General features: G+C 37.9%; 1 protein-coding gene and 1 long non-coding RNA gene across 6 annotated transcripts; one reads left to right on the forward strand and one right to left on the reverse strand.

Moving 5' to 3' along the window:
* Positions 1 to 306: 306 nt before the first annotated feature.
* Positions 307 to 5580, forward strand: LOC112198200 (probable aldo-keto reductase 2). 2 transcript variants are annotated; one of them, XM_040519051.1, is made up of 7 exons: positions 307 to 451; positions 564 to 619; positions 703 to 1259; positions 1333 to 1533; positions 3985 to 4157; positions 4233 to 4335; positions 5057 to 5580. In XM_040519051.1, exons 3-7 carry the CDS (start codon positions 1047 to 1049, stop codon positions 5393 to 5395), a joined length of 1029 nt encoding a protein of 342 aa, XP_040374985.1. In that variant the 5' UTR covers positions 307 to 451; positions 564 to 619; positions 703 to 1046; the 3' UTR covers positions 5396 to 5580. The 2 variants fall into 2 exon arrangements, with proteins under 2 accessions (XP_040374985.1, XP_024195054.1); XM_024339286.2 differs by lacking the exon at positions 564 to 619 and having other exon boundaries at positions 308 to 451; positions 1026 to 1259.
* A 918-nt stretch (positions 5581 to 6498) lies between these two features.
* Positions 6499 to 11827, reverse strand: LOC112198206. 4 transcript variants are annotated; one of them, XR_005810292.1, is made up of 5 exons: positions 11267 to 11827; positions 10769 to 10826; positions 9516 to 9783; positions 7841 to 8176; positions 6499 to 6714 (listed from the first exon to the last, which is right to left on the reverse strand). It is a non-coding gene; the product is annotated as an uncharacterized LOC112198206 (long non-coding RNA). The 4 variants fall into 4 exon arrangements; XR_005810291.1 differs by having other exon boundaries at positions 6499 to 6736; XR_005810289.1 differs by having other exon boundaries at positions 6499 to 8176.
* Positions 11828 to 12270: the final 443 nt, after the last annotated feature.

Consider the following 12270-nt stretch of genomic DNA (forward strand, 5'->3'; position numbering starts at 1 on the left):
CTACACACAAAACTTTTTGAAATTTTTATATACTAGCCTCTGAGCATATGTTAATAGACTTTTGTATTTATAAAATAAAAAAAATAAAAAATTGAAAACAATGATTATATAGTGTTTCTCGCTATATGTTTGAGAGAACTTCTCCATATTTTGTGGAAGATATTGTAATCTTTCTTTTATTAGTTTACAATTGTATCCTGATTAATAATTTTTTTTATTCGAACTCTGAAGTGGAATAAAGCCAATTCTGAGGAGAATAATAATAATAAAATTAATAAGCTAATAAAAAAAAATCCAATTCCGTAGTCATTTAGCGCCAAGCGAAGAAGATGAAGAACTGTCGGCGGTGTTAGGTTTTTCGAGAGCGATTAGGAAGAAATGGTACAGCTGTACCTGCTTTGTACTCGATCTGCGGAACTTGCCGCCTCCATTTCTCAGAGACTTGAAGCAGGTAAATCCAATTCTAACACTGTCGTTTCAAATCAATCATATAATTCGTCCTTCAATTTCTGCTTAAATCACCACCCCTGAGCGTTTTGCTCGCTAATCGGAGTTGCTCCTAGACCGGATAGGCCTGTGCTTCGTCTTCTAAAATAATCTGGTCCCTTGTTCCGATCGGGTACGCCAATTCGCAATGCACAGAACTTGTTTGATTTATTGTCTCTGAGAGTCTGAAACTGACATGTCGTTTTAGAGCTGAAGATTCAGGGGTCTGAGAGTGTCTCTGAGGCCTAGTTAAAGCAGCAACCGCCCATTTATGTAAAAGCGGCACTGGCGGCCGAGACCACTGAGTTTGGCTTCCTTTTGGTCAGTGGTCCATCTCTGCTGGTCACTCTAACCTACGCTCTTACGCCATCCCCTCGTTCCATTCTACTTTTCTTCTTCACCCACGACCTAACTGCTGACACCATCACCACCACCAGCACCAACTGTTTCCGATTCACCAAACAAACTTATATATAAACTCACCCAAACACCTTCCTTACTCACTCTGCTACTATCTCCTTCTGCTCACTCATTCACAGTGAGACATTTAAAACATAGACATGGCGGGTGTGAGGAGGATGAAGCTCGGGTCACAAGGCCTGGAGGTCTCAGCTCAAGGACTGGGCTGCATGGGCATGTCAGCCTTCTATGGCCCCCCGAAGCCCGAAGCCGACATGATCAAGCTCATCCACCATGCCGTCGACTCCGGCGTCACCTTCCTCGACACCTCCGACGTCTACGGTCCCCATACGAACGAAATGCTCCTCGGCAAGGTATGTCCTTCACTCTTGTAATCGATCACTATTTATATGAGATCGTTTGCAATTCATTGAATTCATGGAGCAGGCTTTGAGTGGAGGGGTGAGAGACAAGGTTGAATTGGCCACCAAATTCGGTGCCTGGTTTGTGGACAACAAAATGGAGATTCGAGGCGAGCCGGCATATGTGAGAGCTGCGTGTGAAGGAAGCTTGAAACGACTTGGTGTAGATTCTATTGATCTCTATTATCAGCATAGGATTGACACCCGTGTCCCCATTGAAGTCACGGTTTGATTTCTTCTGTTTCCTCTTCAATTTGATTTCGCTGCATGCAGTCATTTTAATTCACAGATGTATTAGTTCTTCAATACCCTCTAGTTTGTGGTTTTCCTAGTGGAACTGAGGGCTTGACCACTACTAGATACTGTTTTTTTAGCCTCAGCTGCTTCGTATTGAATTGACCAAGTTTGAAGAGGCTTCCACCCCTAGGTCTGGGGGTACGTGGTTGTGTTCTCTTGGGGAGGGCCTATATCTGTGTGCTTGTTCTACCTTTCTCATATGTTTATTTGGTTGTGATACTGATACCTTCTTCCTCATGACGCACTCTTTTTATGGCGGCAGTAGGAGAATGGTGATCAATGTGATTGACTCTTTTAGTTGGGATTACGACTAAACTGCAGATAATTTTCAATACTGAATTTTGAATCAAATGTGCACTGTTTTTGAGCTTCCATTTGCTATGTTGGCGCTATCTTGGGCATATATCTAGATTGCTTCTGTTATCTTATTCATATGTCTAGTTGCTTGTGTTATCATCCCCATATGTACTTATGTTATGGGAGGAGGCTGGAATGCGCAGGCTGGAAGTTACAGCCAGTCAAACCAGTATACGTGGAGCAAGGAATATCCACACGTTATTTCAAACTGGGGGCATAGTGTAATTTCACACAAACGGACCGTTAGTTGTAAAATTTTGAGCCGTTATGGTAATACCATAAAACGAGGGAGTTTGTAGACTATTCACCATGTATCACAAAACCAACACCAGGAGGCTCCGTTGTTTCATTCTAGCCTTTTTTTTTTTTTTTTGTGGCAAAGAGATTACAATAAGACCAGAAAAGCACCAGAAAGCAGAAAACAGAGGACCCCTGCAGAAACCAAACTAAGTGGGCCTAGGAGGGCAGGGTAAACCGTCATACAATAAAACACTAAGAAGAGAGGAAGGAGGGTGAAGCACCCAGTCCGATGGACACATTCCTCTGATAGCTAAGGAAGCAACGTGATCTGCTGCTTGATTAGCCGTCCTGCTGGTCCAAAGCTAGCTGATTTGCCAGGTTAGGGATAGGTACCGGGCTTTTGCAAAGAGGTTTTTCACTTTCCAATCTGAAGGAGGAGTTCCTGATCTTAACGCTTGGACGAGGGTCTGTGAATCTGAAGCAAAGATCACCGGGCCTGGAGGGAGCCTTGTAGCAAGAGTCAAGCCTTCGCAGAGGGCTATTAGCTCTGCAGCGAGGGGCGATAAAGCTAGAGAAGAACCTGCAAAACCATCCACAACACAGCCCGTATGATCTCTCACAATCACAGCGATTCCGGCAGAAAGAGACGGGGCATGCCAAGAGGCATCTGCGTTAATTTTGATTGAGAAGGGTGGAGGAGGAGACCAAGAAGGAGGAGTCTGCGGACCCGATACGGGGACGGGATGAGCTGGGTGAACAGATGGAGAGATGACTGATTGAAGGAACTCCAAAGCGGCTGAGAGGGCCATCATTGCAACTTTGCTTTCACTCTAGCCTTTGCAGAAACGATATTAAGATTCAAGAGTGAAGGTTGCGGTCGAAGGCTTAGCCGTTGCAGTTTTTGATACAAAAACAATGTCCTTTGATGTAAATTACTTACTCGTCTGAACTGCATAAAACTTCCGCTTTTGCTCGGGTCGCATCACGAACTCTTGCCTCGATCGTGCCTGTTGCTCGTTGCCGCCGTTTACGGCGCCTATTAACCTGTATTTAGGTCCGACAGCCTCCACGGAATACTAAATCCTGTGATTACTACTTAAAACAACAAATCGATGCCAAATAGATTTAAATCTTTGCGGACACCTTTAATCAGTTTTCATGCGGTTGCAGAAATTGCTTTGTGGTTGTTGATAGCCCAAAGAGGACAAGGACGAACGATAGTGTGGTTATGGAGAAAAGGTTTGTTAACGAGGAGATGAATAGGCCAACCAGGAGGAGGGAGTAGATGAATCTAAACTGGATTGTGGTGGCTAATCGCCAACGAGGAGAGTGGTAAAACATTTTTTTACCCTGTCATGGAATTGCCATAAAAGCCCCTCCATCTTAACGTCGTTGGCTGCGTATCTTACAACCTGCGTATTCCAGATTTCTCCTATGTTATGCCCATGTATAAGGGAAATTTACATTATGACACGACATCTATGAATAGAAGTACATGTTGATTAGAGTGATTGCATCCTTTACTTGGGATGATACTGAAGGACAGTCCAGAAATTTATAATCTTGAGTCAAAATTAATGGAAAAGATTTTGTGAACTACCATTTGCTAAGCACAAAGTTCTATCATCCTCTTCAGTATTGTTAATCACATAATGTTCTGTATTATCTTGTAGCTTATGCATCTTTCCCTACTAACTAATGATCTTTTTTTACTGTGATGCGTAAGTCAGTTATTTTGAGCAAGCTCTCTTTTCTTAAATTCTATTATTTTGTCTTTTACAAGGTGGGGGAGCTCAAGAAGCTAGTTGAAGAGGGTAAAATAAAGTATATTGGATTGTCTGAGGCATCAGCTTCAGCAATAAGAAGAGCCCATGCTGTTCATCCAATAACTGCTGTGCAGCTGGAGTGGTCCTTGTGGTCAAGAGATGTAGAAGAAGAAATAATTCCTACTTGTCGGTAAGGCTTGACGGAGCTACCCTAGATTATTATAGAGTTAGCATTTCATTGATATTACTGTCCCAAATTTCTCAGGGAACTTGGCATTGGCATTGTTGCATATAGTCCTCTAGGAAGAGGATTCTTTTCATCGGGGGCAAAATTCATCGAAAATCTTCCCAATGATGATTTTCGAAAGGTTGGTTACACAAATATTAATTGTGTTGTGCATGTGCATTAGATAATAAACTTATGTAGCTGATCCCATGTCTCGTCCTTCTATCTCCTTGAAAGTTCTTAAATCTTAAGTTTATTGTTGGCCTTTAATAATGTGTGTTGGTGCGTCCTGGACTCCTGGTTGACTTATTCAGTAGTCTTTTGTAAATTCCAGTATCCAAGCCTTAATGTATCAATCACTCTCTAGAGGATCACTGCATGATTAAATTTCATATGTATTCATAATATGTTTTGAGCTGCGGTTTCTGAGAGGAGGTATTGCAAATTTCATATAGGTCAAATCATTTTTTGCCCTTTCGATTTCAACTCCGACATTTTGAGAAAGTAAAGATATTATTGATAAGTCAGGTAGCCCAGCAGCTCTCACTGCACAACGTAACTATAGTTTTGCGGTCACCCCCGCTAATTGATTATTTGACCAAGTCAAAGTGCACTGTCATGCATACTCAACAAAAGGAGTGCCATGCCATGATCGTAATCATAAGAAGCTTATTTCAATTGTCAAATATCTTTCAGTGCTAAGAAAATACGGCAGTTGATGTGGAAGATGCCCAAATTATTTTTCGTATTATGTACGAGTTATGTTCAATCTGCTTATTAGTGCCTTTGGATATCATTTGGTTTGATAAAGCTAGCGCTATATATATTTCTTGATGCTCAAATATGTACTGCGTTGGTTGCAGAATATGCCCAGGTTCCAAGCTGAAAACCTAGAGCATAATAAAACAATATTTGAGCGAGTAAGTGATCTTGCAGCAAGGAAGGGTTGCACCCCATCTCAACTAGCACTGGCCTGGGTTCATCACCAAGGAAATGATGTGTGCCCTATACCCGGAACCACCAAGATTGAGAATTTTAACCAGAACATTAAGGCTCTGTCTGTGAAACTGACACCAGAAGAAATGGCTGAGCTTGAATCTTTTGCTTCCGCAGATGCTGTTAAGGGCGACAGGTATCAGACTGGCATCATTACTTGGATGAACTCTGAAACTCCACCACTGTCTTCATGGAAAGCCACATAAGTAGGTGCCTAGATTCTCCGAGTTATGTCACAATAATGCCTCTTTGTGCCTTGAGAATTTGGTGAATTTGTATTTTTGTTCAAAGACTCGGTAGATGATGGACTCACTAGAGTAATATGTTCAATGTCTGTCCTTGAAACAATAAAAAGTTCTGTATTAAAAGTTGAATTTTATAACTTGTCCGAGTATCCAGGTTCGTGTGTTTGGTGAGATGGTAAGACAATGATTTTCTATTTAAAACTGGATGGAGCTCATGTGTTCACTATGCCAAAAAGTTAATCAGACGACAGATCATCTCTGTCGTCTGATTGCATGATTTTCTGTCGTCTGAGGCGCTGCCGTCTCTTGTACAATCAAACAACAGATAAACTCTGTCGTCTGATTGCACTCAGACGACAGACATGTTTTTGATCTTCTGTTGTCTGATTGATTCCTCACATGTATAGGTGTGTGTTATGAAGATTTCAGACGACAGAAATGTGTTACCTTATATATAAACAGACATCAACAATCTTTATCTTCTATTGTTTAATGACCATTTCAAAGACAGTATTCATGATATTTCTGTGGTATGAATGAATTGAATATTAAGTGTTGAGAACTTATTTGTTGTCTGTAATGGTTATCAACTACAGATAATTGTGGTATTAAGTATGTTTCAATTACATGTAACTGTAGTCTGAAAAGATAAGAAACATCAGTTACTTGTTGTTGTAGCTACATTTATAAATCTTTTTTATGTTGTCTAAATGAGTATCAAACAATAAATAATACAACTATTCTGTTGTCTATGTCTATTAAAAATAACAGATACTTGAAGTCGTTGTTCAGTTAAGATTACAGTTTTTTGTTGCCTTAACCGATATAGGAGGATAGTTATTTGTGGTTCCATGTACCTTTGAGCGACAACTATTTGTTGTTTTAACCAATATAGGATGATAGTTACTTGTGGTTCTATGTACATTTGAGCGACAATTATCCGTTGTCTTAATCAATATCAGATGATAGTTATTTGCAATTCTATTATATTGTTTCTCAGCTGTTCCAACAACATATTGTTTTTCAATTTGTTGTTGCCTTGTATTTCAAATGACACATATAAGTTTGCTTTTGCCCTTCTTTGATGTTCTCATTCATTCTGAAAACTCCAATGTCATTACAGCCACCAAAATACATCTACAATAGTCATTAATTGTTCCATGACCTAACTATTGAAGCTGACTAGCAAAATAATTTACAATGTAATCTATAGCTTGGACATTTGTTTTTTGTTCTCCTCCAGTGGCTTGGCTCTAGAATATATTACATGCTCCTTGCTCCTTCAAGATGCGAATCACTTGCCTTCAGAGTTTGCATAGTATAAAGCAAAACCCAAACAATTATCGGCCTAATGATATCATCAAAAGAACAAAACATGGGCATGCTTGATGCATTTTTGAATGAAAACCAAACATTGCAGCAATTATTGTTCCATGACAGAGAAATCTAACCAGATATTTACATAAGCAAATGAAGAACAAATTTAAAGTATAATTACATGTTGTGATGGAGGCTTTCATCCGGCTTATCATCCTATTTTCAACATAAAAGGCACAGAAAAAATGGGGTTTCAAAAAATTAATACTCAAGAATGACAAAGTATAAATTAAATCTGTTAAATACCTCCACAGCTATAGTAGATGATGCTTGTGCAATTATTGAAGCCAATGAAGTTAGCATCTATCAAGGATTGCAGATACACTTAGAAGATAAAAGAAATGCAAAAACTATAAAGACCCCAGTTAAATGTTTTCATATCTCAAGAATGTTCCAGCAGGATAACTATATATAAGTACAAGATAGATCCGAGGAATCAAATGTTTTGAGCACTAAGACCCAATATTGTCTATCAGCTCTCAATGTGGTTTGTGAACCTTGAATTTCAGCCATAATCAAGGCCTTGGGCTTAAAAGACATGACAATACAGTTTCATTATGCACAGCCTCTGATCAAAACTTGTCAACTTATGACAAAGAGAGCAGTTGCATATACATAGAAGCAAACTAACATCATAACCATACTTTGATAACCTGATGTGCCCAAAATTTCATACCATACCAAGCTCTGTGTAATTTATGTTTTATATTCTAATATGTGGAACTGTAAATACTTGATTTTGGACCAGAAACTACTCAATACATATGAAGAAAGAAGCATCAAGCTAGTGATTAATTCACACACAAAGCAGAATAATCTGAAATTAAATAAGGCATCTCCAATCAATATAATTAGAATTCAGGGTACCAGAAACTTTGCATGAAATGAAAGAACCCAAAAACAAAATAAAACAAAACGCTTCTATTAGCTCAAAGGAAAAACAAATAAGATTTCTAATCATGAAAACAAAGACAGATTAATTTCCATTCAAATAAACTATTTAGTCTATTTGGGGTCCAAGCACCATACCTTTCCTTTTGAACAATGCTGATGCTTTTAGAATCAAACATAGGGAAGCCTCCAAAGCCCTAGTTGGTAATGAGTTTACAAGGGGATTCTTCATACTAAAATTACTAGTATTCAAGCTAAGCCCAAGACTGCAACAAGCCATAACTGTCAAAATTTCTACTTTAACTGCAGCATGAAACTAAACTCTGTGAGGAGGCATAGAGAAAAAGGCTAACGCAAAGAAAGTAGAACAAAGTACCATATTTTCACGACACTTAACCAACTGAATAGCATACTTCATGAAGCTGAGCACTGACCGAGTCTTCTTCACCGGATCTAATAATGCCATCAATATTACTGTATGGTAGAGGACAAAGAAACCAATTGTTAGTGATGATGTAAAAATAATTATTTAAAATATGCTTATTTGAGGACTGCAGAACTAGCCCTCATACAGGATATGGTTTTCGTTTACCTAGGCAATAGGAAGCCCGCGTGATCCTGCGGGTCTTTTAAATGCCGGAATTTTATATCGAGCTTAATATAATAGCAATTACAAACATTGGATACATTATATAAGTAAGTTTGACAAAGTTTAAAGTAATCCGAGTTAACAACATTATTGTTGCCTTCATTGAGTACTCCAATTGATGGGCTGGTCAAATATCTCTTTGAATTTAGTTTTTCTGAATACTTAAAAATGTGGATTGCAAATTCGATATGTTTCAACTATGTCCGTAGTTCATCTTGCCACAAACTGCATCAATAAAAACTATACTTGAAATATTCAATACTATGTCCATATATAAAGCATGAGATGTAATGACAAAAACACATCACTTATTGAGCTATAAAATGATATCCCCAAAAATTATCAGTAAAAGAATATCTCACACAGAATCTCAAGATGGGTAACTGAATGGAAAGAAATATGAGATACATCCACATAGATAATGCAAAAACTTGGGAATAAACAGAAAACGATGGCTATGCTCATTAAGTTACAGTATAACAGACCTACATAATCATATACTCATTAAGTTACAGTATAACAGACCTACATAATCATATATAGAGTCCAACTAAATAGTTGTCCACACATAGCAGCCTGATTCTTCTGTGTTAAACATCTCTGGGTGGGTACAGGTACATATCAACCCAAAGTACAAAATTAAATTTCTTTAGCAGTTTTTACTAACAGATGCAATCAAGCAAAAGATAAGATTTGGCATACAAATAGTCCTATGAAATGTAACTAATTTAATTTAAGAATCAGGCCAGAATACAAAGTTTCTATGGGGATAAATTTGAATGAAACCTGATGCATTCTCAACTTCAAACTCAAACCAAGCAAGCAGACAATTTTTCTAACTAATGAAGTATGACTTGTAAGGTCACAAAAAGTTGTACAATTGTTCTGACCCATTGATGCTACACAAACTCTCCACCAAAGCATAATATTTTCTACTACTTAGCCCACTGTATTTCATATGAATTTATTCCTGATTCTCTTTTGTTTTCGGTTCTATTTCTGCATTTTACTCCCTCAATATCGTATATAGGCGAAGTATTAGAGCATCTCAGGATTCCCACACAACCAGTGCACCAAAAAATAAATGCAGGTGGCTAACATATCAATGAAGTTATTATATCTATCTATATATTAGATATTCTGAGTAATGAAATATATTCTTACCGCTAAGTGTTTAATTGCATTAGGACAGCCAGGCAAGAAATATATGACTAAAGCCATAGATACTGATGAAGTTTCAGAAGAGCAGCTTCAATATCAAGTCAAGAATTTGCTCCTTTGAAAGATTTGAATGCTTCAAAATCCATCCAAGAAGATCATGTTCCCCTATGTTTTTACTTCCCTCCTTCACTCTCTCTTCCATTTTGAGGTAAACCGCCTGGTAATGAAGATTCAACAGTGTCTAGAATAACTTCGCAAGATTAAGCAGCTTCTGCAAGAACGAAGAAAGAAGAAAAATAAGTCATGCATTGATGTCTAATTAACATGTAGAAAGCTCACATATTTCCTCTCTTAAATTTTTCTGTCCCAATGTTACACAACTCAAGATCATGGTATAACAAAACATTATTTTCAGTCCATATGGTTTAGCACTGCCATTATTACTAAATGTCTTGGAAACTAGTTATATTCATACAAAGCTAATACCTATTACTTTCTGATCACTAAAACAAATTACCAGAAAGTAAACTCCCTCATTAAAATAAATGAGTTTGAAAATATGTACAATGTAATAAGATTCTAGATTCTATGAAGAAGAATCAAAAGTTAAATTAGCATATTCTTGGTACCTTTCCAAGTCTCCTACCCTTCCCTAATTTCTACAGAAGCAAAAGAAATTGATCAAAAACATATCAGAAAAGCAATTGCATGATTGCATTGTTTCATTCACAGACCAACAACACAAACATGCTCTTATTAACTGTCATCAAAACCTAAATATCAAGGTTTCTGGGAGAGTTTTGTCAACCTGATTTTAATTACAAACATGATTAGGAAACACAGGAAATCTTCCAGTTACAGTAAAATCATCTGAAACACTGTGGCTAAGCTCTTTGCTCAACATATTATGCCAGTGCAGTATTTTAGCCATTTTATTAACTATGTACAAAATGCCTTTAGAAGTGGCCCTCAGTACTTGAAACAATCATATACCGTATATCATTGAGTTAGTTCTACTACCATTCAACTTGTACAAACATTTTCTATACAATAAGAATAGCATTTCATCGCCTTTGTCAGTGGAAGATGAAATATTCTTCTCAAACTGCTTAGGTTCATAGTCTTGTTCGAATCGGTCCAATGCATGAAACAATAATGCATTTCCAACCAAGACATTGCTCATAAGCTCATAACGAAAAAAAACCCAAATCCAATCTTCATCAACAAACAATAAGCAATAGCACCCATTTGCTAACCTGTATAACTGTCTTCGACTCGATAAAAGCTTCAATCTTATTCCAATCACAGCCAAAGCTAAATATACCAGATCGGAAACAAGCAAATTAGGACATTCAACAACACAAAAAATGTACTCAAACTACATCAACCTCATTGCATATAATAACACAATTATCCCCTTTTCAACTCAATTCGCCAGTAAAACCTTCATTCCATTACACTATCAGCAATTTCATTCATAATCACATTATCAAACACTAAAATTCTCTTCATTTCCATATGTGGTGCAAATGCTGTCTTTCTCCGTTTGAAATATTGCAATTGAACGCAATTTGAGCAAAAAAAAAACCAGAAAATTCCAATTCAGAACTGAAATTCAAACCCTACTTCATTCGAAATATCGCAACTCAACACAATTGAGCAAAATAAACCAGAAAACTCCAATTCAGAACTGAAATTCAAACCCTAAGTAATAGAACTGAAAACTTACAGCTGAAGAGCTTCGAGGAACTTACCGTGCTCGGGCTCAGTCCAGCTCTCTCTGGACTTGGTAATAGTGTGGGGCTTCCGAATCTTTTTGCTCAGATCCTCCGCCGATGACGTCGTCGACACCGTGGTGGTCGCCGCCGTAGTGACTGAGGCGAAAGGCCCGAGTCCGGGTAATGCCATTTCGTTCGGATCCAAGTACAGGCCGACGGGAGGAGTCGCGTTTTTGGATACCATACAAAATTTGAAACGGAGTCAGGTTTTTGGTTTTTCCCAAGGTGCTGAGGAAGTTTGCGAATTTTTTGTCGGCGGCTTTGAAGTTTATATAGGAACCTGGGTATTGTTGTTGCAGCCGGTGGAAATTTTGTTGGGGGATTTACCAATGGCTGGAACTGCTCTAGTTTTCTACGATTTTGGGGTTGGACGAACGGGTGACCTAGAGAGTAAAGAGAAACAAAATGTAATTGGGGCTTTTGGATTCATAGATCTGATGAGGGAAAGAAACAGGTAGAGAGCGGAAGAGTGATAGAGAAGGGGTGAACTGCTCGAGTCTTGAGAGAGTTGAGAGTTTTAGACCGAATGAATGAAGTCTCGGGCTCAAGGACTGTAGGCTTTCAAAGGGAAAAGAAAAGATAAAAATTAAAAAAATTGACTTTAATATATTCAGACAACACAATTTTCTTACATCTGTTATCTGAATGTTACCCTTGTTTTGACTCAGCTAGGGTTTAACCATTTTGAGAGGGAAATGGTCAACATAACATGGAGGGAGAATTTCAAAATTTCAACCATTTATATTCAGACAATAGATTTCTCAAATCACTGTTGTCTGAATATGACTACCTTTTAGGCTTAGATGAATGAAAATTATAGGTATATTTATATCTTGAGCTAACAACGTTAATATGTTGTCTGAATGCCTCCCTTTTATTCAAAATGAAAAAAGTGTGTTTCAGTGCGTATTCAGACAACAGAGTTAGATTTTTATGTCGTCTAAAAAACTCAGACAACAGAAAATTAGGCTTCTGTCGTC

Source organism: Rosa chinensis, chromosome 4 (assembly GCF_002994745.2).
Source record: "Rosa chinensis cultivar Old Blush chromosome 4, RchiOBHm-V2, whole genome shotgun sequence".
NCBI classification, from domain to species: Eukaryota; Viridiplantae; Streptophyta; class Magnoliopsida; order Rosales; family Rosaceae; genus Rosa; species Rosa chinensis.